Source organism: Podarcis vaucheri, assembly GCF_965113315.1.
Source record: "Podarcis vaucheri genome assembly, chromosome: 3".
In the NCBI taxonomy this organism is placed as follows: domain Eukaryota; kingdom Metazoa; phylum Chordata; class Lepidosauria; order Squamata; family Lacertidae; genus Podarcis; species Podarcis vaucheri.
The window spans coordinates 25,500,740-25,528,358 of record NC_138761.1 but is presented as its reverse complement, the minus strand read 5'-3'; the positions used below and the strand labels follow the sequence as shown (position 1 = coordinate 25,528,358).

General features: G+C 45.8%; 1 protein-coding gene across 1 annotated transcript in view; it reads left to right on the top strand.

Annotated features, from left to right (window-relative positions):
* Positions 1–26,282, top strand: part of PKDCC (protein kinase domain containing, cytoplasmic) — a 42,126-nt gene extending 15,844 nt beyond the window's left edge. The window contains exons 2-7 of the mRNA XM_082217670.1: positions 4,207–4,329; positions 5,688–5,959; positions 8,783–8,862; positions 10,057–10,164; positions 23,047–23,220; positions 24,983–26,282. Of these exons, the coding sequence (XP_082073796.1) occupies positions 4,207–4,329; positions 5,688–5,959; positions 8,783–8,862; positions 10,057–10,164; positions 23,047–23,220; positions 24,983–25,068 (843 nt within the window). The 3' untranslated portion in view covers positions 25,069–26,282. The remainder of the gene's footprint in view (positions 1–4,206; positions 4,330–5,687; positions 5,960–8,782; positions 8,863–10,056; positions 10,165–23,046; positions 23,221–24,982) is intronic.
* The last annotated feature ends 1,337 nt before the right edge of the window (positions 26,283–27,619 follow it).

Here is a 27,619-nt window from a genome sequence, read left to right as displayed (position 1 = left end):
GTCTCCCAGGTTCCAGTCTCGGGGTTTGTTTCATTTGGGGGAAGAAAGCGGATGGGTTAAGTCAAAACATTTGTGGATGTAGCAGCAGGCTTTAAGGTTGGTTTGGAAGAGAATTCCGAGGGGAATTCCAGGCATTTGGAGCAGCGAGGGAGAGTGGTCAGAGGCGGTAACTAGAGCAGAACACCTCCATGCAGTGCCGGGTTGGATTATAGGAAAAATGCCTTTCTGTGAATTATTCTGCACTTGCATCATCCTTGCTACATAGCCTTGCTGGCTTTTAACTGTTTCTCTTTTTGGAACATTTTGTCCCTCCCTCCTCCTCCTCTCTGGGCATAGAAAAGCAACACTTTTGCTAAGGCCTTTTCTTGGCATGTGTTCTTTTCGACAAATCCAGCCTTGGAAATCTCACTTAAGCCAGAAAGGGTTTTCTGTTTGTCTATCTCTACCCATTGACGGCAGCTTGCTAGGGGTCTTTTATTTTGTGTTTCGAACATGTCGGGTTTTGTGTCCTGTCTGACCTTTGGCTTCTGTTTGGGCAGGGGGCGCGTCTGAAAAAGGGTTCGTTTTCGTCGCCGTAATTTGTTGCTCTCTCCCACCTCCAAAAGAAATCTGAAGGAGCGGGAAAGGCCTGGCTAGTGGTGGAACGGTAAAATGTGGCAGATACACACTGCTTGGATGTTCCCAAGGAAGAATTAGATGGGTGGGAGAAGCCCTGAATCGGATGCAACAGAAAGAGGTGGAAATGAAACCTATAGTGGTTAAAGTGAGGTTGAGAGGCCAGAGTTTGAACCCCCACTCAGCCATGAAGCTCACTCAGCCTAACCTACCTCACAGGCAAAATAAAAAATTCCTTCCAGTAGCACCTTAAAGACCAACTAAGTTACTTCTTGGTATGAGCTTTCGTGTGCATGCACACTTCTTCAGATACACTGAAACAGAAGTTGCCAGACCCTTCTATATAGTGAGAAGGTGGGGAGGGGTATTACTCAGAAGGGTGGTGGGAATGGGAGATTGGCAGATAGCTGAGATGAGCCTGTTGACGACTGTGATAGGTCTTACAGGAAAAGGCAAGGGGTGAGAAGGTGAGAAATGGCTTAGTCATGTATAATGAGATAAGAATCCAAAGTCTTTGTTCAGACCAGGTCTCTCCATGGTTTTAAGTTTGGTAATGAGTTGCAATTCCGCAGCTTCTCTTTCCAGTCTATTTCTTGTTGTGTGCAGGTAAAATGAGGGATAAAGAATTGTGTTTTCCACCTTGAGCTCGTTGAAGGAAAGGGTGGGGGAATATACACGCAATAATAATTAAATTAATAAGGGGGAGAGCGAGCGAGATGCAGGTTTGCAAGCTTCACCCCCTGGAATTTGGCCCTTGGCAGACTACGCCCAACAAAATGCAGCCCCCTCCAGAGCAAAGGTTGGCAATCTGGGGTCACTGCAAACGGTGCACAGTTCCAAAGGATTTTGCTGCCATCACCTTGTTGTAACAAGTAGCGTTTGGCATTGAAAACTGCTACTGGTAGGAATCACTGGAATTAATGGGCCAGTCTTCATGCTGTTATATGTAGGCCTCCATCCCAGAACTGGCATCACTTTTAATTTGTCTTGGTGGACTCCAGGCAATTTCTCAACACAGTTCCCACTGCTGATGTTCTTCTTTTTCCCCACCTGAAAGGCCAGCTGCCTCCTGCTTCTGTTTGACTTTTGCTTCTTTACCGCTTGCTTGGCCTTAACACTCCCTTCCCAGTTCTCTGTCCAAGAAATTAAGGTGTAAGAAAACTGCCACAAGTACAGATCTGATGCCAAAGTGTCTATTGCTGGTTTCAGTTTCCTCCCCCCACCCCCGCTTTTAACATTCCCATTTGTCCTATGCTCCCTTTCCTAAAAGCAGTGTTTTGATGTGCAAAGGCACTTATTTCAGACAAGGAGTAATTACTTCATACAACCATACATTTTTTGAAAGGCTCGGTTTCCCCAGACAATGACAGATCTCTGGCATAGGGTCGCAAGAGTCAAAGCTGGTGAACGTTCTTTCACACATTTTAAAGCGGCAGTAAGTCCTGTGCAGACTTACCTGGGAATAAGTTCCACTGGAAACATTTGATTCTGAGTAAGACAGTAAGACATGGGTGGCGCTGTGGGTTAAACCACAGAGCCTAGGACTTGCTGATCAGAAGGTTGGCGGTTCGAATCCCCGTGACTGGGTGAGCTCACGTTGCTCGGTCCCTGCTCTTGCCATCCTAGCAGTTTGCAAGCATGTCAAAGTGCAAGTAGATAAATAGGTACCATTCTGGCGGGAAGGTAAACGGCATTTCCGTGCGCTGCTCTGGTTCGCCAGAAGTGGCTTAGTCATGCTGGCCACATGACCCGGAAGCTGTACGCCGGCTCCCTCGGCCAATAAAGCGAGATGAGCGCCGCAGTCCCCGAGTCGGTCACGACTGGACCTAATGGTCAGGGGTCCCCTTTACCTTTACCAAGACATCTATAGCAGGGGTAGCTAACCTTTTTTTCAAACTGGGTACCACCTTGAAACTTGATCAGTCCCCCAAAGGGCTGTGTGTCAAAATGTGTGTGGCCAAAGTGTAAAAGTAGCTAGGGCAATTTTTTAAAAAAGAAAAAGGGTGTGTGTGTGAGAAACAAACAAACAAACAAAAAATCCCCTTTGTATAGCATTGCATGGTATAATTCTCTTGCTATGATAGAAGGAAAGATTGTGGCAGCTTCTCCTTTCCCTCCTCTCCCTGGTTCTACTGGCAATCTCCTCCAGTACAGTGGTACCTCGGGTTAAGTACTTAATTCGTTCCGGAGGTCCGTTCTTAACCTGAAACTGTTCTTAACCTGAAGCACCACTTTAGCTAATGGGGCCTCCCACTGCTGCCGTGCCGCCGGAGCTCAATTCCTGTTCTCACCCTGAAGCAAAGTTCTTAACCTGAAGCACTATTTCTGGGTTAGCGGAGTCTGTAACCTGAAGCGTCTGTAACCCGAGGTACCACTGCACTGTACTGTGTAATTGCTCAGAAGTGTAAATAGGCCAGACTGCATTGAAATATCTAAATTAGGGGTGGCTTATACATGGGCCAATTCTGACTCCCACTTTTTTTGTGCACTCCCAAGACATCCCCTTTCAGTATTTTTTTTAAAAAATGGCTGCTCCCGTGGGTCCCATGTTGGAATCAATATCCCCCATGCCCTGCGCAAGAGAGAGGTATTGCCAGGCTTGGCAAAATCCTGAGGTTTAGGGGACCCCCACAACAGCTCAGTGGGACCTGAGCATGTTCAGTGGTCCCAGAATGCTATCTGAGTGTTGAGGGAGACATATTATGTTGGCAAACGGTACCAGGGACCTAACTTTTGAAAAGGTAGGATATAACCGTTTTTAGAAAATAAATGCTGATTTTCTCATTGAGGAATTTCAAATACACTTCTGAACAAACCCCAGGGTTTCTTGACATGCTGTTTGGAAAGAAAAAAAAAAAAAAGCTAAACACTACTGATCTAAGAGGAATCCTTTATAAATTATTTGCTGTTGAAGATTTTTTCCCTCCTGTATTATAACAGTGCATGAACACAGCACAGGTTTTATTTCAGTGTTTATTTTCTTTAGTTTGTTTTCTAAAAATATATCAATCAATAAATTTTGTCACTTGTCTGTCAATCTGCATTTGGGGGTGGGGTGGGGATTCATTGATGTAGTCCAGCCTTCCCCAAACTTTACCTTCCAGATGTTTGGGACTACAACTCCCATCAGTTCCAGACAGCACAGCTGACTGGGAGTTGTAGCCCAAAACATCTGGAGGCTGAAGGCCCTGAACTAATGTGCTGGGTATTGCCTAACATGTGGAAAGGTCTCCCCTCTAGATGCAGCCTGAAAGCTGATGGTGCTTATCTTCCACCTGTAAAAAACCTCCCAGCATCTAAGTACTTAAAATTTCTAAACTAGCCTTCACTCCATCCTCCTTGAGATACTAGCTTTCTGCTTGTGGGGGCGCTTTTGGGTAGCAGCAGATTTAAGCAAACAGCCCCCCTTCCTTCTGCCTAAACTGAAGTATACCAAAAGACCAAAAGAGTCATGCTGTCAGGTGAGTCCCTCTTAGTCTCTAATACACATCAGAGGGGGAGTTCAATGCACTGATGATATATATTTTTTAAAAAGCATGCTTACGTTCAAATAATATACTAATGCCTTCTTTCCCCCATCCACATTTGCAGCTTCACGGATATTGTTACCAAGACAGCAATGACATCGCAGACACCCTGACTGCCATCACAGAACTGGGCTCACCCTTGGAGATGATTCAGCTTTTACAGATTTCCTGGGAGGACAGGTTTCGCGTAAGTAGAGTTTCAAAGCTGCAATTTGAAGAGGCATTAACCGTTGGTGGAGGTTTCAGAATATGGGTGCAGAGTGGAGCAGGATCCCCAGGACCAGTGCAAGACAGCTGGCAGCTGAATCTCACTTTGCCCCCTGTGGTAGGATAACATCACTGCATGATAGTTTGGGGTGGCTGGGACAGACCATGAAGCATACAGAGCTGTGTCTTCCAACAGAGGGAAAGTGGCCTTAGGGGGAATAGACCAGAGGCTGCCAATTGCCCCCTTACCCCTCGCATTGGCCGCCTGAGGCAGTTGTCTCACTTTGACCAACAGTAGGACCAGCTCTGAGGATCACATCTGCTGTCTCAAAACCATCTCAAAAGCAGCTGGTTGGGTGAAGTGGCAGAACTAACTCTGCTGGGCCCTCTCCTATACTGGTGGTCTGTGGTGGGCTTATGTGACAATGGCAAGTGGCAGGACTGTGATCAGCATGAAGCAACTTTGAGCTCCCGTAGTGGTGCGTTCCAGATGGTGAGGACTCCAGTCCCCATGTTTCCTGACCATTGACCGTGCTGGCTCTGGTGCATTGTAGTCGAAAATGTCTGAAGGGTACTCCTTTGGCTTCACCTTCCCTTGGGTGATGCTGTGATGTGGGCAATTTTAATTGCAGCTCCTAGCCACCTGATATAGAGGGTTGAGGGCAAGTGTCAGCACAGCAAGGGGGCCACATGGAGCCCCACTAGCTGCCTGAGGATGCTGTGTCCTGATGCTGCTTCTGGTTGCCTCCAAAGCTCAAGCCCAGGGTTTCCCAAACTTGGGTCTCCTGCAGCTTTAGGACTACAACTCCCATCATCTTTAGCTAGCAGGTCAGGGATGATGGGCACTGTAGTCCAAATACAGCTGGTGACTCAAGTTTGGGAAACCCTGCTCTAGCCCTACAGATGCTACTGGGGTCCCCAGCCCCTCATCAGCCCCAGCTAGCATGGCCAGTGGTCAGGGATGATGGGAGCTGTAGTACAACGATATATGGAACACAACTGGCTCTTCACTCCTCCAGTAAGCCAAGCCAGAGATGGGATTTGCAATGGGTCTTGCAATGGTGTGCTGGCTTTCCAAAGATTAATGTGTGCACCTATGTGGTAAGCCTACATTTCCCCCTGGGACATCTAAGGGGACAAACTTGTGTGCTGAAGACCAGGGGAAATGATGGAGAGATCCTCTTGTGTGTGCACTTGGCTCTTGTAACCACCCAATCTGTTTCTAATGATGAAAGGGCTGTTGTCTTTCTTTTTCATGCTCTGCAACAATAAACAGATCCTTCTAGGACGGCCTTGTTAGGGAAGCCAGGCGTGACAACGTGGCTCTTGTTGTTTCAGATCTGCTTCAGCTTAGTTCAGCTTCTGCATTATCTGGCCCACTCTCCCCTTGGCTCCGTGACTCTCTTGGATTTCCGACCCCGGCAGTTTGTGATTGTGGACGGAGAGCTCAAGGTGACGGATCTGGATGACGCCAGCATCGAGGAGGCCTCCTGCACGAGCAGCAGGGACTGTTTCATGGAGTTCCCGGCAAGAAACTTCAGCCTGCCTTGTTCTCTTGATGGCAAATGCCAAAGTATGAATGAGAAGAGGAATCTTTACAATGCCTACAGGTATTGAAGCAGCTGGAAATGAATGGCTATGGGCTGTCAGGAGTGGGAAACATTTGGTTCTCCCCTGTTGAAGTTCACATTTCCTTGGGAGTGTTGGGATCCACCTCCAGAGCCCTTCTGAATATTAGAGATGGTTTTATTTCAGGAGTGGGGAACCCTACCATAAGCTACATTCCCTATGTGGCCCTCCAGGTGTTGCTGAATAACAACTCCCATCATCCCTGCCCATTGACTGTTAGGGTTGATGGGAGCTGTAGCTGAGCAACACCTGGAGGACCAAGGTTCCCCACTCTTGCCTTAGGGCCTGCATGCTGACAGTGAGCAACACCAGATCCCAAAGTGGGCAGGACTGCCTAGTGCATCCTCTCTTTTTCTGTGCTATCTCATCTCTCACCCTCTGTGCCACCTTCCACCATCCTGTCCGTTTTAGCTTCATCCGTCTCCAGGGTAATGTTGCACCCTGGGCTCACTATCTGACTCACTATGGAGCAGTCATATTCCCTTTTCGGTCTCCCCACTTTCTCACCTACTTTCTTACACACATAGGCACCAACTCTATGGGGCTGATGACAGCTCAACCGTCCAAAGTATGCAGACTGAGCTCCCCCGAATCTTGAGGGCCCGGTCGCAGTAATGGTGGGCCTTCTGGCCTCCTCCCGACACACGTGATGTCACACGCACAGTGACAAGCTCTCCCTTATTTCCCATGAAACTCTGCCTCTGCTCACACAAAACACAAAAGAGAATGAGACCCTGAAAAAACAGTGGCCTGGAGAGGCCCACAGTGTCTGGTGGGCTGCATGAAATTAGGATAGGGGGTGTAACTTCCTCATGAGTTATTTTCTTCTTGATTATCCAGAAGGGCCACATTTGGAAGGGATGTCTTTAAAGACACGCAGCAAACACAGTCTGGCTCTGAAGGCCAAATAAATGCTAAATTTAAAGTGTTACATTACTCACACTTTCTCCAAAAACACGCTCAAGATGTTTGTTTTGAAGAAAAATCATCTGCAGGGCCCTGATCTGCAACATACTCCCAACTCGAAGTAGGGAACAGCAACAGATTCTTGCTGAAAAAAATCCCCCCTTAAGCTTTTTGCTTCTGAAGGTGAAGTTTGCCACAAACTGTACATTTTGCAGGGGCGGGGAGTAGCAACTGGGTGATTTTCAGCAGTGAGCAATTGGGTCCATGTTCTGGACATGAGCCCAGCAGCTGATTTTTCTTGAAAATATTTTTTTTAAAAGCATTTTGTTTTAAAGTGTGAGCAGTGCAAAGTGTAGTTTGGTCTTGACTCTCTATGGTTCATTTGGTGATCAGGATTCTATGTTTACTCCCCATGTGTCTTCATGTTCTTAAGGCATGGTTTGAAGGCATGCGATGTAGCATTCTACTGAAGCTAAGCATGTCTAGGTCTGGTCAGTCCCTTTGGTGGGAGACTGCCTGGGAACCCTATAAAATAAAGCAACTCTTTATAGTGTGGCTCATACAAAACCACTCATCAGAGCTGAGAAGGACTTTTAACTTGAACCCAGCTCCATATTCTATCTGCAAACCAACGAATCTTATATTAATTCTTTCCTATGACTTCATTTAACACACATGCAGCAAGTGTTTTTATTTTCTCCCCCAGGTGTGAGCGACTTTTTTATATGACTGACAGCAGGATCTATGCATGCAGAGAAAATGTTATTTATTACTTTTTAGGACAGGCGTAAGGACAGGGCAGCATCCATTGAAAGTCCTATTTATGTTACCAGTCTGCCCATGACCTAATAATTTACGTCTCATGGGTCTGTTTATACTGTCCATCTTGTTAAAAGTCACTCTGAAAAAGAGACTTGATAGACTGCAATGGTAGTATGGGATTGGCAGAAGAAATTCAAATTTCATATCCCTTGATAAATCATGCCATTGTGGTTTAAAAATTTTAGTTTTCTGGTAAGTTTTGCCATTTCTGTATATTCCAAAAGTTTTTGTATCCATTCTTCTTTTCAAGTCTAGTTGATTCTGCTTAACATTACCTGCACCCCATCTTGAGACTATTATAAGCTCCAGACTTTCAGCTTACAAATCTTGCTCAACTTTTCCTATTCAACCCACAAGTTTGATTAACATCAAGCCTCCAGAAAAGTTCTGGACAACTCAAAAAAGTTTAATTGCTTCTTAGTGACATTTTGACAATAGAGTTATTACCTGGCTTTAGAGCCTTTGTGTAGCAAATTATGCAGAGCCACTAATGAAAATAGGCTCATTTAAAAAAAGAGAGAGAAAAAAAAAACCCTATTCTGAGGCATTGTAACTCATTGTAATTCAACAATGTGAATTGGAATTATAAACCAAATTCTGTCGACTGAATTCTGCGCCTTACATAAATTGTGTCATATGTCCAATACTTTTGCTGGGAAGCACTGGAAAATATTAGTAGTTTGATGTCAATCTGGCTGGTTGCTTTTTGAGATTGGACACGCGAAAGACGTTTTGAATTTACAGTCCTTAAATAAATAAAAAGCCTTGTCCAAGCAGAGGTAGACAGCTTTACAAATAGATCAACTTCATGATGTGTGTGTGTTTTTACTTCAAATCTCTACATTAATAAAGTATTTACAGGTAGTTAGTTACAAGGTGGCCTTGTCCAAAGCAGCTCTGTCTATGCTTCCCCCAGCAGCTGTGTGAATATAGCCGCAGCTCTATATTTAATTATAGAATATGGTTCTATTTCCTGCATAGCTCAGAGACTTGTAAATTACTGGAATTTTATTATTCATTTATGATGTCCTGCGGTTACTAAACTCGCAAAACTAACAACTTTCCCTTCTTTGTAGGTTTTTCTTTACTTATCTTCTGCCGCACAGTGCCCCTTCATCCCTGAGACCGTTGCTCGATGCGATTGTCAATGCTACAGGTAAGAAACGTGTCATGATCTCCATTGGATTAAACTGAAAGTTCCCCTTCTCTCCAGCATTCTGCATCCCACTGTGGCCAATCCGACGCTCTTCCTCTGTCAGAACACCAGAACTCATGGGCATCCTATGAAGCTGATCGCTGGAAGATCCAGGACAGAGAAAATGGATCTTGCTCCTACAGGAAGCACAGTGATGGCCACCAACCTGGAAGACTTTAATAGAGGATTAGACGCCTTTGTGGAGGATAAGGCTATCATGAGTGGCTATGAACCATGATGGCTGTGCTCTCCTTGGTTGGAGGCATTAATGCTTCTGAATACCAGTTGCTGGAAATGACAGGATGGGGAGAGCACTGCGGCACTCAGATCCTGCTTTGTGACCATGGACATCTGGTTGGCCACTGGCCTGATCCACCAGGGTTGTTCCCGTGTTCAAGAAGTCTGGATGCAGCATTTGAAGGCAATACAGTGGTACCTCGGGTTACAAACACCTCAGGTTACAAACACTTCGGGTTACAGACTCCGCTAACCCGGAAGTAGTACCTCGGGCTAAGAACTTTACCTCAGAATGAGAACAGAAATCGTGCGGCGGCAGCAGGAGGCCCCATTAGCTAAAGTGGTACCTCAGGTTAAGAATGGTTTCAGGTTAAGAATGGACCTCCAGAATGAATTAAGTTCATAACCAGAGGTACCACTGTACAGTGGACGCTCGGGTTGCGAATGTGACCCGTGAGGGATGCACATTCACAACCCGCAGCGTTTGCAACCTGCAGCGGCACATCTGCGCATGCGCGACCGCCGAAACCCAGAAGTAACCCGTTCCAGTACTTCTGGGTTTCAGTGGGTGCATAACCCAAAAAAACGCAACCTGAAGCGGCTGTAACCTGAGGTATGACTGTAGATAGGTCTATCATCCCCCAGCAACTGGAATGCAGTGGGGGGAATGTTAAAGTTAAGAACATAGGAAGAGTCTGCCAGGGCCCCCCATTTGCTGCTCCTTGGAGAAAGACAGAAGTGTGATTAATAATAGTTTCATCTGTTCTCCCTTGCTACCCCATCTATTGCTCCTGACTTCTGTCATTTTGCCCTCTATTAGCCTCCACAATGAAGCTACACCTCGCCTGTCTAAAGCTCCCCTAGCAGTTGCTGTACACCAGGTTTCTTTCTGTCTCTAAGCTGTTTCCCTTGTTATAGGAGAACTTCAGTGGGGAATAGACGAAACGGCTGCTCAGCTTGAAAGAGTTTTGCATTTATACAAGAGTGGCGTGTACCTCAAGAATTCTACACGGACACCCCGGTCAGGTAAAGTATCACTACCTGGGGGCCAGCAAATTAGTCTTGACTCAGGATGGCTGCATGCTGCCATTCTGGCTAGGCGCCTGGTTGTTTTGTTGCAGTCCCACATGGATCTTGATGGAGGGTGAGAATTCAAAGCAGTGCCACCTTTTGGTCTTCTTCTTCTTTGGTGATCACTTGTAGCTGAGTAAGATTGTCTTCCATGAACACAGTCTTAACAGCGAGTTCATAAATGACTGTGGAGACCAATTCTGGATCCACACGTCCTTTCACAGTGGGGACATAGGTTTCCGGGTAGGAGTTGATCCGCCTAGCTCGTTTCTCCCTTTCGTCCTGAGTTTGAGTGTCTTCAAAGTCCATGACGGCTATTCTCCAGTTGGAGCGCTCGCAGGCCAGTGTTTACCAGCTGTCTGTGTTTATACCACATTTTTTAAGATTTGCCTTGAGAGAGTCTTTAAACCTCTTTTGTTGACCACCAGCATTACGCTTTCCATTTTTAAGTTTGGAATAGAGTAGTTGCTCTGGAAGACAATAATCAGGCATCCAAACAACATGACCGGTCCAACGAAGTTGATGTTGAAGAATCATTGCTTCGACACTGGTGATATTTGCTTCTTCTAGTACACCTTCTGGTAGCTCACTGACAGCTCAGGGGTGGGGTTGGTGTCATTGAATTTGGGGTGTCAGACTCCTAAAGGTGATTGAGCATCAATCTGTCTGTGTCTTTTTATCCTGGCTTGAGGTCTCTTGGCTATCATATGGGTAGCAGAACTATAGAAGTATTATCAAGTAGCATCCAGGTGGTCAGATGATCTCCCAACCACCCTGTGGGTAGGTTTTGTGTATGGGTAAGGACCAGAGGGATGAACAAAGTAGAAATTTCAGTGAGGAGACTGTTGTGGGAGTAGTTCCAATCCTGGTTGTTGGGTTGAAACCACCCCTTAGGCTAAAAGCAAAAGTCCAGAGTTCTTGACTGGGTTTCCATTCGGTTCCATAATTACTTAGGGAGGAGATGAGCCTTGCCAGTGTGGACAGCTCCAGGGTCAACATCTCAGTAAGAAACTGGCAGGAAAGGTTGGTACAGGTGCTCCTTTAACTTTTCATATTTTGTCGTTTTCCATCACGCACTTTGCTGAGTGACAGTGTCAACACAGCTCAATTGCATTTCAGCTGCACAATCCATCCTTTGTTGGGAGAGTGCCAGGATGCTGGGAATTATTCTGGGGTGTCTGCTGAATCCAGTTTTAACAGCACCATTAGAATAGTACAAGATTCTGCAGAACATCCTAACAGAATAATAATAATAATAATAATAATAATAATAATAATAATAATTTATTATTTATACCCCGCCCATCTGGCTGGGCCTCCCCAGCCACTCTGGGCGGCTTCCATAAAAACCAAAAATACAATAAAATATCACACGTTAAAAACTTCCCTGAACAGGGCTGCCTTAAGATGTCTCCTGAATGTCAGGTAGTTGTTTATCGCTTTGACATCTGCAGGAAGGGCGTTCCACAGGGCGGGCGCCACTACCGAGAAGGCCCTCTGCCTGGTTCCCTGTAGCTTTGCTTCTCGCAATGAGGGAACCGCCAGAAGGCCCTCGGTGCTGGACCTCAGCGTCCGGGCAGAATGATGGGGGTGGAGACGCTCCTTCAGGTATACTGGACCGAGGCCGTTTAGGGCTTTAAAGGTCAGCACCAACACTTTGAATTGTGCTCGGAAACGTACTGGGAGCCAATGCAGGTCTTTCAAGACCGGTGTTATATGGTCTCGGCGGCCGCTCCCAGTCACCAGTCTAGCTGCCGCATTCTGGATTAGTTGTAGTTTCCGAGTCACCTTCAAAGGTAGCCCCACGTAGAGTGCATTGCAGTAGTCCAAGCGGGAGATAACCAGAGCATGCACCACTCTGGCGAGACAGTCCGCAGGCAGATAGGGTCTCAGCCTACGTACCAGATGGAGCTGGTAAACAGCTGCCCTGGACACAGATTTGACCTGTGCCTCCATGGACAGCTGTGAGTCCCAAATGACTCCCAGGCTGCGCACCTGGTCCTTCAGGGGCACAGTTACCCCATTCAGGACCAGGGAATCCTCCACACCTGCCCGCCTCCTGTCCCCCAAAAACAGTACTTCTGTCTTGTCAGGATTCAACCTCAATCTGTTAGCCGCCATCCATCCTCCAACCGCCTCCAGACACTCACACAGGACCTTCACCGCCTTCACTGGTTCTGATTTAAAAGAGAGGTAGAGCTGGGTATCATCCGCATACTGATGAACACCCAGCCCAAACCTCCTGATGATCTCTCCCAGCAGCCGCATGTAAATGTTGAAAAGCAGTGCGTTGGCCTGCTAAGATGGAGCAAAGCTATGCTGACATTCAGCTGGAGTAACATCTATTCAGACTTAGTTTTTATTTCTCGGGAGCTCATGTAACAGCAACTTGTTAGCATCCAACTACCTCTGCTTTGGCATTGGCTGAGATCCATTTTGTTTAGAAACCATTACAATAGTTCTCTCTAAACTGCCAGAAGAGGCTGGGCTTTAAATCACAATAGTTTTTAATTATCTGCACATTTCATCCCTGGTCCAAACTCCTACCTGGTATCATGCAGGCTATCCCATCTATTTCAGTGGCAGCAGCAAATCTGCCTTTCCTGTTCAATGCTCGAATCCCCTCTGCTGCTGCTGGACTGAAGGTTCTTTATCAATGTATAGGTAAAAATGTTTAGAATAGCCTCGCGATTGAGCCTGAACTGTTTCCCAAAGCCTTTTCCCATGCCCAGTTAGTAAGGGAAAGTGTCAGTGGAAAAGCAACTTCATGAAAGTTCTTGTCAATCTGAGCTTTCCCATAAATAAACGTTAACAAGATAAATCTTGGTCATGTTACAGAAGGACTTGGGTCTTAAGCTTTCACTGTGCTTTGGTTGTAAAACTTTTTATAGTGCCGTAAATTATATTCTACTTTGGACTGCACTTTAGTGACACAGAAACAAAAGAAACAAAGCATGTGTGTGTGTGTGTGTGTGTGTGTGTGTTGCGGGGGGGGGGAGGGGAACGGGACATTAATAGTCATGTGTGTTTTCCCTAATCGTAAATCACCCCATTATTGAAGTTTGTTATCTGGATGCTGGGCTATTTAAAATGATGCTGAATTCAAGAATACTTCTACAGGTGTTTTTTAAATGCAGGTTTCAATAAACCCTGAAACAAAACAAAACAAAACAAAACAAAACAAAAAAGACTGTAAACAGGGAGGGCTAGTGGATCAAAATATAAACTACCTGCCTTTGAATACATTTATAGGTGGCACAACAACTAGAAACAAATATTCCAATTTTTAGAAACAAGGGTTCCAGTTCTTTAATTTGCTTATCCCCATATTTACTCTTGACAGTATCAACAGGAGTAAAATGGCTCCTGAGTAGCTTTTATGTATATTTATTTAGAAAATGGCTATGCCAATACTGCTTCCATTTGGAAAATTCATCTCCCTGATATTAATGGGCCGTATCTGAAGACATACTTCCAAGCATTTGGGAAACTTTTCTGTTTGTGACTGACGTTGTATCCTCATCATGCTTGCAGGATTCTCATAGCCAACTGGGTGGTGACTGTGAGAACAGGATCAGGGACTATCCAGCAGGCTCATGTTCTTTGGATCTCATAGAGCAGAGGTTTTCAACCTTTTTGAGTCCACGGCTCCCTTGATCAACTGCATTCTCTCTGCAGCACCCCTGTGGACTTCAGGAGCCCAGTTATGTCACCCCTTGCCTGCAGAGCCGGTAGCCCCTCACCCTTTTTTGAACACCCTCCCTCAGGGAGTGTTCCCTCAGCCTCCTCTTCTCTTCTATCTCCTTGGGAGTCCTCTGGTCAGCTGCTGTTGCCATCCCTGATCTCTGAGCTGGGTCCCCCAAGAGAGATGCCTTCCTTATAACCAGGGCTGCTGCAATAAATAGCTGCGCAAGCCTTTGGCAGGCAGAAGCATGAGAGGACATCAGAGGACAAAGGGAAGGGAAAAGAGGCACAGAGGCCAGTGTTTCCCGCAGCACCCCTGACCAGCATTCAAGGCACCCCAGGGTGCCACAGGACACTGGTTGAAAATGACTCTCATAGTGGCATCCTGTAACAGCAAAAGGAGGAGAGAGGTTTTCGTCGATTACCTCTTCCCTCTGTAACGCTCTCACTGCTACAGATGCTGTTTTAAAAGTCTTTTCACTCTTGACTCCAGAGCATCGGTTCTCAACCTGTGGATCCCCAGATGTTGTTGGACTACAACTCCCACCATCCCTGAGCTCTGGCCTTGCTAGCTAGGGATGATGGGGGTTGTAGTCCAACAACATCTGGGGACCCACAGGTTGAGAACTGCTGCTCCAGAGGAAGCTAGGAGCTGTAAATAGGATGGCCGCGTGTCCTGGTTCACAGAAAGAGGGCAGTCCTCTGTTTTGAGGCAGCCACTGTTTGAAGGGCTGTTTGGTGCAAGTCCACCTTGAAGATGGAAATCGTAAGAAAGGAGAGCTGGGAGGACCTTGAAGTTGCCCATCCACGCCTTGCCAGCAAACTGAGCAGGCCACCTGGTCACAATCCTTTCCATTATGCTGAGATGCATTGTATTTCTAGTTACATGATTTATGAATTTGTATTTAGGCCTATCGGTTAGCATATGTAACTTCTATGCAAATCCTTGCCCTCCATATTGGCACCGCCTCAGCGGCTCCCCTAGCTATAATGCTGTGCCAATTTGCAAATAAGTTCTAATCACTTCCACTTCTCTCTTTGGACCCTGCCTTTGGTATTTAATTTGCCATTACAACAGATGGGTGGCGGCAGGGAGAGTAAAGCGATTTCTTTGTCAAGGCTCCCCGTTGCTGCAGCTGTGTCCCTGGACCAGGGCATATTGGCAGGTGATAAATAGAAAAGGAGACTGGGCAGCTTTCCAACTGGTAGCTACAGTTGGTAGTAAAACACACACACACACACACACACACACACATACACACACACACACACCCAATTGGGCTGCTGCGGCTGAAATAAATGGCCATTAGGACTGATTAAATTCAGGTGGAGGGTGACTCGAGCAAGCTAAAAAGACGAAACCGCAACCTGTTTTCCCTAATTTATATTAAATTGCCGCCCCAGAGCTTGCAACCCGAGTTTGGGGAGAGGCTGGCATGCCTGTCTGAGCGCAGAGAGCCAAAGTGGCTTTTGGTTTACCAGTAAGAAGGGAGAGAGACTGTTGCACCGTGATGGGGTGGAGCAGGGCTTGCAAAAGGCACTAAGTCCAGCCCCCAGCAATACCAGTTAAAAGCAGATGATGAGAAAGGTGTCTCTGCCTCCAGGTGTGTGTGTGTGTGTGGGGGAACTGTTTTTTCTACTGGGGGGGGGGCTCAGTCTCTTGAGACTAATCTGTTGGAGGCCACATGACAGTGGAGGATGTGGCTGGAACCAATGGTGGAAGAAGAAAAATATAACAGCAGCAGCAGCAGCAGCAGCAACAACAACAACAACAATTTTTTATTTGTACCCTGTTCATCTGGCTGGGTTTCCCCAGCCACTCTGGGCGGCTTCCAACAAAGATTAAAAATACATTAAAATGTCAGACATTAAAAACTTCCCTGAACAGGACTGCCTTCAGACGTCTTCTAAATGTCAGGTAGTTCCACAGGGCAGGTGCCACTACCGAGAAGGCCCTCTGCCTGGTTCCCTGTAGCTTTGCTTCTCGCAATGAGGGAACCACCAGAAGGCCCTCGGTGCTGGACCTCAGCGTCCGGGCAGAATGATGGGGGTGGAGACGCACCTTCAGGTATCTCACTGCTGCTATCCCCACCCCCACCAATAAGTTCAAAACTCTTAATTTGTCCTGAGAACTAGCTCACACCCACCAACATTTCTCCGATGGAAATAGGGAGTCCTATTTAACAACACAACAATAATTTTTTATTTATTTATACATCTGACTGGGTTGCCCCAGCCACTCTGGGTGGCTTCAAGCATATTGAAAAACATAATAAAATGTTAAACATTGAAAAAAACTTCCCTTTACAGGGCTGCCTTTAGATGTCTTCTAAAGGTTGTATAGTTACTTGTCTCCTTGTCTTGGGGGTCCCATAACTCCATACCCTCCAACATTTCTCTGATGAAAATAGGGATGCCCTAAGGAAAAGCGGGACATTCCGGGATCCAGTCAAAACCCAGGACGACTTCTGCAAATCCAGGACTGACCCAGGAAAATAGGAACACTTGGAGGGTCTGCTAGCTAAGAAAATGGAAACTATCGAGAAATTGGAGGGCAGATTTTGGCACTGCGAGAGTACCCTCACTTCATTGACTGTCTTGTGAACTTTACAATAATAGTTTTAAGCAGAAATAAGAGTTTGGGATTAGGATGATGAGTACATTGTAATCTCTATAATGTGACATTATAGTGGTAGCTTTAACCCATGCCATGCCAAACACACACTCTCTCTCTCTCTCTGTGTGTGTGTGTGTAGCTGAATGTGTGAATTTATTGCCACTGTTATAGTATTAGGCAGGTTATTTATAGGTTTTTAACGCCATTAGTCTGGAAATTGAGCAGAACTTTGACCTTTTTATGATGTGAGTTGCTACAAGGAGCCTTCAAATTACATGGACACCATGTAAGCAGGTTTCCAGGTTTGGCGAGACAAAACAATCCTGGCTTGAACCAAACCTTTCTAAGTGGGGTGATTGTGGTGGAATTCCTAAATTTAGTTCTGAGTACATTGATTAGAAATAAAGCCTGTGTCACCAAATGGCATCTTATTACCAGGAGTTTTTTTTTTTTTGGGGGGGGGGGTGAAATAATAGTAGTAGTAGAAGAAGAAAATATGGTGTAGGTTTATTAAATTTATGTATTGCTTCCCACTAATAAAGTCCTGAAGCAATTTAGAACCAAGTAAAAATATAATGTTGAAATCACTAAACATATTTAAAACAGATTTAACAATGCAATACCAAATCATTGGTCTTGCCCAAAGGCCTGTGAAAAGAAAATAATTTTTTACTGGTGCCAGAATGCTGACAAGGGTGAAGCCAGGTGGGTCTCCTTGGAGGAGAGCAAACCAGGGGTCAGCAAACTTTTTCAGCCGGGGACCGTCCACTGTCCCTCAGACCTTGTGGGGTGCTGGACTATATTTTGAAAAAGAAAAAAAAAAGAACGAATTCCTATGCCCCACAAATAACCCAGAGATGCATTTTAAATAAAAGGACACATTCTACTCATGTAAAAACACGCTGATTCCCAGACCGTACGTGGGAAAATAGGGACACTTGGAAGGTCTGTAACTCCTGTAGTAGAGTTTATACATACCCCCTCCCCAAATGCCCACTCACATTGCTGGATTTAGATGAAACCACAGACAGGAAGACCACATATTCCACCGCCCAGAGTCCCTGTGCCATGGCACCTGTCGCTATGGCAACAGCCAGGCCAGAGCAGGAAGTGTGGATAGTGAAGAGTGGCCCAATTTAGTCCTTTGGTGGTCCAGTCTGAACCTACTTATCTCCTTTAATTGCATGTACAATCCCCCCACAAAGGATCCCCGTTCAATTTTTCTGTATACTTTAAATACCCATGCGACTATAGTATAGTCCTCCAAGGCCTGAGAGGCACACTTGCCATAGGTTTCTAGTGATATTTATGAGTTCGTCATAAAGCTCTTGTTTCAAATGGGCCTAATTCTTAAGAAGCCATTACAGCCAGCATCTCTTTCTCTTTGTCTAATAGTTTGCATCCATCTGTGCTGTGCGTCAAGGCTTCTAGCACGTGCTGACGGGTTTATGGATCCCCTGGGCCTTGTCTTCCAGCCTGCATAGTGCGTTTTGGGTGTGTGTGTGTGTGTGTTTCTTCCATTGGCTGGCCTGCTCTCCACTCGCTTCTTCCGTTCCTCTCTGGCAAGGCAAAGCAAAGCAAAACAGAGGACAAATAATGTTGCGTTCTTTCCCTCCACCGGGTGTTCTGCCAATTGTCAGCCGGTGTGGTCCATTTGACAGAGTACTGGACTTTAACCTGACTTCAGACCTTCGTTCAGCCATGAACTCAGTGGGTGGGCTTTGGCACATCATTCTAGTGGGGAATGATACAGGCCCAACTTAGAAAGTTGCTGAAGCAACAATGAGCAGGTACCTCACAGATTCTTAAGGCTGTTGTGGTCCCCCACTTCAGTGAGGGACAGGATATTCCAGAGCAAATAGATAATAGATAATAAAATAGATAATACTGATCTATTTTACATATTTCATTTCATTTATCTGGGCTCTCCTTCCATCCTGGAACCCAAGGTGATTCACCTATGGTTCTGAATCAGTCCAGACCTAGCCCTGTTTAGCTTCAGCAAAGTGGTGGCCTCATGGGGCTTCAGATCATCCCCTGGAACCAATTGTCTGGTTTGGTATGAGACAACTTCCTGTGTGACTATAGGGTTGGAGAACCTCTTTCAGCCGTGGGGCCATATTGCATCCTGGCCAGAGGCAAAAGGTATCAGAACAATGGATGGGACCTTTTTACATTTGTCAATGAACTTAATCCCAGCCACCCTCCATCGAGGCAAGCAATGGGCGTTATCAGAGTTGAAAGACAGACTTCATAAGTTTACGGCACCCTTCAGCCAGGTCAAAGCAGCCAAAAAGCATGCAGAGCAGGACTGGTGTGGGGTGCAGCCTGCAGAGAAAGGCCATGGCCTATGAGAGTCCTGAGGGCCAGATAGAAAGATCTTGAGGGCCACATTTCGGCTTCCTCACTCCTGCTGCGGATAGTTTTTGGACATTGACAGCATTTGCCTCTTCCAGTTTACGGGTGATGTTCTCTGTGTTCACAAGGTCAGCTGATACTCATCTCGCTCTGTGTGGGGCACTGTCTCCTTCCTGGAGGAGGAGCACCACATTTCATTCCCCCCACAGGCCTCGCTTTTAAACTAGCATGCAGACAGAAGAAGAATAACAACTGTTGAAAATCAGTGGCTATTCCAAGTTCCGTGCCAGTCTTGAGAATCTGCCAAAAACTGTTCCAAACAGAGGCCCTGTGTCCTCATAGAGGGCCCCCTTCCAGTTGTCCTCCTGTGGTGCTTCTCAAACCTTTCTCTTTCTCAGATGGCAGCTTTCTACCTTTCCCCTCCTGTTCAGCAACTTCCTCATCTCAGTAGGGATGGATGAATCTGTCAGATTCAGTCCTCACCCCCCACCCCCATTTCTCATTTTTCCAGTTGTAATTTTCCACATGCATTGCTGCTATTAAAAAAAGAAGAAGTCTGCAAAAAATATCATAGCATTTTCGTGCACATTAATCCTAATACACACATTTCTGGACTCGTTTTTCGTTTGGGGAGCTGCAATGCAAAATTCAGGAGAAGCGTGAATTTCAACGGGTAGTTGCATTTTTCAGTCCACGTATAGTTTTTGGGAAGTGGGAATGAGTTGGGTGGTTCTCATTAGAACGAGACCAGAAATTATTTCTCATCTCATCTCAGGACCCAACTCGTCCCCCTCTTCTCTGCACATTTGTGTGCAGCCTGCGTTGCCATTTACTAAATATGTTATGACATAGTATTTATATTAGTCCAGAGCCCGGAGACCTTTGGAGACCTCTGTGGCTTCCGGGCTCTAGGAATTTGACAGATGGGTCTGTGCCGCATACCTCTGCAAGCTGCCAGGAGTGGAAAGATTTACTTTATTTGCCTGAACCTTTTCGCAGGAACAAAACACATTAGGTAATATTACAAGAGCTTTATTTAGACCACGGAACTCACAGGGGCTGGGGGGGGGGGAGAAGAGTGACCGTTAGTCTATCTCTGGTAATGACATTTCCGAGCAGGCAGAGCAGTAGGGCAAAAGCCAGAATTAATGGCAGCAAAAAGAACAAGCTATGCAGGCGTTGCTTATTTGATAATAACGAATTGGTCAGATACTGTATAGAATCAGAGAATGGTAGGGTCAGAACGTCCCCCAAGGGGTAAAGGTAAAGGGACCCCTGACCATTAGGTCCAGTTGTGGCCAACTCTGGGGTTGTGGCGCTCATCTCGCTTTATTGGCCGAGGGAGCCGGCGTACAGCTTCTGGGTCATGTGGCCAGCATGACTAAGTCGCTTCTGGTGAACCAGAGCAGGGCACGGAAACACCGTTTACCTTTCCGCCAGAGCGGTACCTATATATCTACTTGCATTCTGATGTGCTTTCGAACTGCTAGGTTGGCAGGAGCAGGGGCCGAGCAATGGGAGCTCACCCCGTCGCGGGGATTCGAACTGCCAACCTTCTGATCTGCAAGTCCTAGGCTCTGTGGTTTAACCCACAGCGTCCCAGCTCCCAAGGGGTAATCTCGTCCAACCCACAGCAATGCCATACCATTCAACTGCCCCATTTTAAGCAGGAATTACAGAAGCCAATCCTGGCTTCTGACCCTTTTTTGGTCCAGTACTCTGGTGTGACCTGCCTGACTCGCACCAGAATGCCAGACCAGAAGATGCAGCAGGTTGAACCAGATGATTCTTGTGCATAGCTTTCATCTTTTCCCTTTTCTTGCGAGGAATCCTATTTGGAATAATGGAATTTCCCTTAAAAAAAGGGAAACGTTGGCAGCTATGTCCTTGTGGCCCCTTCCGACCTTACAATGCTATGATTCTATGAAGGCATCTCCCTGGGGTTCAACAGGAGTTGCTTTAGCATGACAGCTTTCTCCTTTTGGCTTTGAGCTGCAACCTGGAGCTTCAGTGGGTGAGAAGTGAGGTGGGGCTGCATGTCAGATGAGCTGGAGAACAGCGCTCAGCTTACACTCCTGAGGCTTTGAGCCAGAGCTGCTTAAAAAGGACCAGGAGGCTTGGGGGAAGGAACAGTGAGATGTCAGTGCACTAGTTTAACCCCAGACTCAGGTTACCAATCGTTCTCATTCTGAATTGCAGATTCAGTGCTCTTGCTGTTCTGCCTAAATCCCCTTAAGGGTCTCTTGTTGTCTTTCCGGCATACATAGAAGGGACCTGAGGGTCATTTAGTCCAACCCCCTGCAATGCAACTAATACAGAGGATTAGTTGGGTTTTGTGGGTCCTGGGAGTTGATCCCAAGGTTTGGGATTTTATCCTTCTGGTTAGCACCCAGGAAAGGTGTCAAATATCAGGGTTTAGGTCCAGAATTAAGAAGGCAAGTTATTTTGAGAACCTCTGTGGTGAAGCTCTGTGGTACCCATTTTTGTCTGGATTTTGCTTTTAAAAGTGGTTCCTGGCAGCATGAAACTCTTGGCTTTCTCCACCATATTTTTTCCCGCAGGGTGGGGGGCTTCAAAAGCAAATTCCCATGCCTTAGGATTCAGATGATAAGTTTAGTGGGCAGTACCTGGTGTCTGTTAGCGTCCTGCATAGCTTCATGTCTCTCTCCCACAAGTGGCATGCAAAGTTTGTGACTGTCCTTAATATGGACAGCCTGCAGTAGGTCTGCTCAGAAGTAAGTCCTGCTGATTTTCATTGAGGCTCACTCTCAGATACATGGGTATAGGGTTGCAACCTAATACAGGCGGTAAGATCCGTCTGTGCAGAATTTTAATTCTGTTTCAGAACCCAAGCTCTGTCGAGAATGCAGGAGTCTACTTCCTGAATGTGGTTTTTGCATTTTGCTTCCTCGTTGTCAGAGGAGGAGAAGCCAAGGGCTGTGTGAAACCAACGTGTGTTTACTAAATATTTCACATACTTTCCAAGGAGATGGTGTGTGGAATGCATGCTTAATGGCGTGGGGAGCAATTTTCATATAAACCAATCTGTTGTCTGTTAGATTGTGTGCAGTCCCCAGGATGTGAGGCCTCCTCTCAGGTAAGCCCGTGTATAATCACAGCCAAAAGTTAACTCTGTGACTGTTGAGTTGGAAGCATCTTTAACAAAGCCCGTTCCAAAATATCAACAGGCTGAAATTTCATAGCTGCGGGCAAAAAAACAAAACAACCCCCTCTTCTTGAACTGAAATGACTCCAACAAAACACGAGGCCGTGAAACTAGAAATTCAGCTTACAGTTTGTTTAATGGGTACAATTAGAAGCGCGTGGTTTTTCAAAAAAAAAAAAAAAAAAACCGGAAGGGTGATTTGTGAGTCCATCGGCTAAGTAGAAATGTTTATAAATGATTAGTTTGATTTGCCTGATGCATTCATAAACTGGAGACTGCAGGCAGCTGGGAAACGGCCTAGAGCCCTGAACAGGGAGCAAGAGAGAGAAAGGCACTCAGAGGAGAGAGACTGAACGGCAGCCAATTGGGGCAGCTAATCCACAGGCCATGCCGCAGTGCTGGGCAAGCCCCGAACAACCCCATGTCATTCCTTCCCCCCCAACCCGCCCCATGCCTTTATCTTGGGGGCCCATCAAGCAAACTGCCCTTTTGTATTCCTCCTAGGAAGAAATAAAAAAGTTTGCTTAATTAAAAACCTGTCTTTTCTTCACAAAAGCAGAGAAAAACAGCCACGCTCTCCTGACTCAGAAGGAGGGCCGAGGCGCCTGATCAGGTCTTGCCCGGACAATTCAGCCCCCTGTTCAGAGCAAATGATGGCTGAGTCGCCTGTTCATTCAAGTGGATGTTGTTTGCTCAGCAGAACATTCTCTCTATAAAGAGCTCGACGAAATGAAAGGCTTGCAGTACGCAGGAAGGAGACGAGGGACAGAAGTTTAGGGGCAGATGGAGTTTCTTGGCAAACTTTTTTCTTTTTTCTTCTCCACCCGAAACAAGCATAGCAAAATATTCCCTTTGGCAGATATTTTGTGTGTGATTAACACACACACACACCAGCAATATATTTCAGAAACCGAGAAGAGGGCCAGTCACATTTTCTAAGACGGTGTTGGAGAGGACCCACTTTCCTTAAATAAAGCACATGTGGAATATTTGCATTTCTTTCCCCCTACAGATTACAGAAAGGTGCCTGAAGCCACTATCGTCAATGAGAATTACAGCTGCTGGCCCTCCTACCATCACAAGGAATGTCTCCTATCCGTGTTTGACGTTAGTGAGGCCATGGAGGTTTGCGAGAGTCATTCCCAGTGCAAAGCTTTTGTGCTCACCAATCAGACAACGTGGACAGGTAACAAATGCTGGCGGACTGGAGTTACTATCATCCCCTCCTAGCAAGATGGCCACTAAGGAATGGGATTGGCTTCAAAGGGGCATCAGGGCCCTGTTCTCTTTTCAGAGCTCAAGCATGCAAAATAAGAGGAAAGTGATTGGTCTGTTTGCTGCTGATGTCACAGCAGCCTCTAACACTGCTGCATGGAGAGTGCCTTTCCTTCTTTTATTTCCCCTAGAAAAATGGTGAAAGCAAGGGGGTGGGTCTCATCCACCTAGAACAGGGGTCGGCAACGTGTGGCCCATGGGCTGGATCTGGCCCACGAAGACCGTTTTACTGGCACCCAAGCCCCTGAACAGATCTGCCTGCTCAGCGAGTCCCCCCTGCGCTGCGCTAAATCAGCGCAGCACAGCGCAGGGACCCCTGACCTAGAAGGTGCCAGTTTCACTGAGCAACTTTTTTATTTTCCCTGAACTCTTCAGCATTCCAAAAGTTTATGGAATGTTTCTAACTGTGTTCATGGGGTCCCATTTGCACGGCCACCTATGTTCCTGGCTTTTGATCACATTTCGGTTCCCAGGAGTTCCATATAGCTGTTGAGCATAACAAAATCTCTCTTGGCAGTGTCCAGAGCACAACATTATGTTGCTGATGGAAGCACTTGAGAGGCGGGTAGAAATTGTATTAAGTTTAGGCAGAAGGTAGAAAACAGCCGAGCAGCTGCAGAAGCAATCCTGCAAAATGCATTCCAGCACCTTGCCTTTATCGGTCGTCACGAGTGCCATAGAGATTAGTGTGTGTGCTGGATGACCGCTTCCAGCTGGATGAAATGTGAGCAGGATCTTCCTTTGACAAGCAGAGCATTCTGCCCTCCCATCTAGACATTGGCAGACGCGAACAAATGCTACTTTACTCAAAGGGAAGCCTCAAATGAACTCTGGGATCTTTGTGGGGATATACTTTAGAGGTCATGCGTATTTCTGGTAGTCTTACTTATTTAATATTAACATTAAAAAAGCCTCTTTCCTGCCTAGGAGAGGAACTTTTGAGGAGTTAAACCCAATTAAAAACATGCAGGTTTGCACTGTTGAGGTTTATAGGGAGCTTCTATGCATTGTTACTTGGAAGTAACTATCATTGAACTCGATGGTGCTTATCTCTAAGTAAGAGGGTTTCAAGATTGCACCCTAAATTATACACAGTGCTGGAAACGTGCATAGTGTGATATTTATACCCATTTGAACATGACACCTAAAATTTCAACATTTGGTATTTAGTATTACAGTGGTACCTCACGTTAAGTACTTAATTTGTTCCGGAGGTCTGTATTTAACCTGAAACTGTTCTTAACCTGAAGCACCACTTTAGCTAATGGGGCCTCCTGCTGCTGCCGCGCCGCCGGAGCACGAAATTCTGTTCTCATCCTGAAGAAAAGTTCTTAACCTGAAGCACTATTTCTGGGTTAGCGGAGTCTGTAACCTGAAGCGTATGTAACCCAAGGTACCACTGTATTTGGAGTGCTGTTCTGAAATCTCTCATCCAGTTCTTTGTAAGTTTTCACCCTCTGCAAAATGTGCTTCCATTTTTCTGCCTCATTCTCAGGGCACTTCAGAATTCCAGTGGGTGCAGAGTTTTGAGCTCATCTTACTGTTGCAAAGTGGCCATGGGCGATGAACATGTTCTCTGCAGCCTCCTTGACTCCCATCACTTCCTAATCTGAAAAAGCTGCAGTGTTGTTTGTTTTTAAAAAAATCACCGTTCTTCTTTGTTTTCTGCCTAGGTCGTCAGCTGGTCTACTTCAAGATGGGATCCACTTCCATTGTATCTGATCATGACAAGACGACCTACGTGAAAGTGGTCAACTGAAAGCTAGCCTGACTTACAAGTCCAATTCTGTGCAAATTTACTCAGAAGTATCTCCTATGAAGTTCAGCAAGGCTTACTCTCCAGTCGGCATGCATAGGATTGCAGCGCTAGTTGCAAGCTAGTAAAATATGACTGCAGTCAACACGCCAATGTAGAGACTGCTGTTGTACGCATAGAAACTGAGGATGGGGGGGGAATTGCACTATATCACTCCTTCTAATCTGCAGAGCGTGAAATCAAATCTTAAAAAGAAGAGACCAACATGACCAGGACGAATGTGCAATAGGATGACATTTTTAAGATGTGACTTGGAAGAAGCAGAATGAAATCCAAAATGTGATACACTGTGTGGCTATCTGTAGGTTGCTAAAAAGGAGCAGCCACCTTTAGTGTGCTTTTCTCACTATGTATAGGGTTTGCGTAGGCTTTGGTTGGAAATTCTTGTTCATTTTCACAGGGAGTTTGCAACCTCCAGTTCAGATATTTATACAGGCAAGTACAATCACTGCAGCGTTGTTATTAAAAGCCTCATTGAGTTCCAAAGCTGATGATGAAACCTCCTGGGAGACAATCAGTACTTCTGTTCATTGAACCAAATATGCAAGACCAAAAATTATGGTTGTCCTTGTGTGATGGAACGCTATAGCATCTGTTAAAGTTGTCACACATCCCCCCCCCCACACAGAAAGCTTGCGTTAAGTCAGCTTAAATGGCTATAAATCTGCATTATTTGCCTAAGAGGGGGAAAATGCAATAGTTCAAAAAGAGGACAACTTTTTAAAAAGATGATACATGTGCATGTTGCAGCAGGCATTGTTTTAGGGAAAACAATCCTCTTATGTAGGATGGGATGGAAATCTAATTGGTTAGTTGACTAAATGTTGCAGTCAGATTATCTACAGAGTCAAAAACATAGCTATTTTCCAGTTTAAAATAAACTAACTAGATGCCCATCATTGTGATGGAGGGAGGAAAAAAGAGCCGCTTGCTAAAGAGGCCCAATGCGTGTGCCTGTAATTAATCAAACAGACACACTGCACCTGTCTCTATCAGTGCACCAAATGGTGCCCCAGTCCTAACTGTGGCTATTTACTTTTCCCATACAAGTGAATGGGAGCCATGCTCTTGGATAAAGTAGAAGGGTGTAAGACAGCACTGAGGTTAGGAGCCAACCCTACCCCTTATTGCTGTATAAAGGGAGGGAGATATTGCCCCTGCCATCCTGATTGCATTATCCCATATCACTTAATGGGAGCCATTGACAATCAAACCTGTCCTTATCTTCACAACACTCTTGGCTTAATCCCAACAGAACAGGATAGTGGAGTACAAAGAGGCAAAACCCAGGAACTGGTTTTTGGGTAAGCTGATCAGCAGCTGTCTTAATTTGAAAGCTTGTCACAGTTTTGTTTGCTTATCTCAAAACCAATGAGCAGTATCATCTAGGTTCGTGTGATATTTCGTTACATTGAGCTAATGCAGATAGTTTGTGTTGGGTGAATTTAAAAGGCTTGGATACTCAGGCTGAAATAATGGGCTTTCTTGGGGACTCGATCAGGACCAGCTCTACTGTTTGGCCCAGTGAGACAGATGCCTCAGGTGGCACAGAATCTGCAGCCTCCTGAGCCTCCCCAGCCATTCCACTTTGCCGCCACACGGCCTGTTCCTCATCAGACCTGCTACCTCAGGTGCAGCGAAGGCACTACTGCATCACCCAGTTGAAGTAAGATTCAGCTACCGGCCATGTTTGCTTCTGTATGTAGAATGCCACCTTGTACTCTGTGATAGGCAGCAAAATTCCCCAGGCCAGCTCTGACTCTGGAAGATGTTCTGGATTGCTGGTTTCTCCAACAGATACGATAGGATCACTCTATCATAGGGATGGGAAACCTGTACTCCTCCAGATGCGAGAGTTCAGCTTCCAAGGTAGTCTGTGGATGGGAGTTGGAGTCCAGTCATAGCTGGAGGTCCACAGGATCCCTATCCTTGCCCTCTAGGAAGCCATGTAGATAACTCATGCTGACCAAAGTTCTGCAAATATACGTGTTCAGAAGAACACCTGAAGAAAAACTTTGCATCTGATTCCCGTATGTCACATTGGGACTGCCACAGAGAAGGGTATCCCTGACACACCAGCAGAGCCGCTATTCAAAAAAAGCACAAATTTTCAGTAGTTGTGACAAAAAATGCATTTCTGCTACTGGATCTTTTGCATTCTGAAGGTGCTGCTGCTTTCCTGTCTTTAAGAACAAATAAGCTTTGATAGCAAATGAACCCCAGCCTTAATAAATGCAATAGAAATAGCAATTTTTTATATATATATAAAGGCAGAGTGTGTCTAAAAATATGCTTTCAGTGAAAGCAAGCGAGAAAATGTTTAAAAGTGACAAATGTCATACTGTTTTCTAGTTTGTACATTCAGAATCTTTTGTACTTTGGTTCTTAAATTGTTTATTTTTGTAATAAAAAGAAATGAAATGGATGGACTTGTTTTTTCGCCACTGCTATGATTTAATCTCTCTCTCTCTCTCTCCCCTGCTCTCTTTTGTTT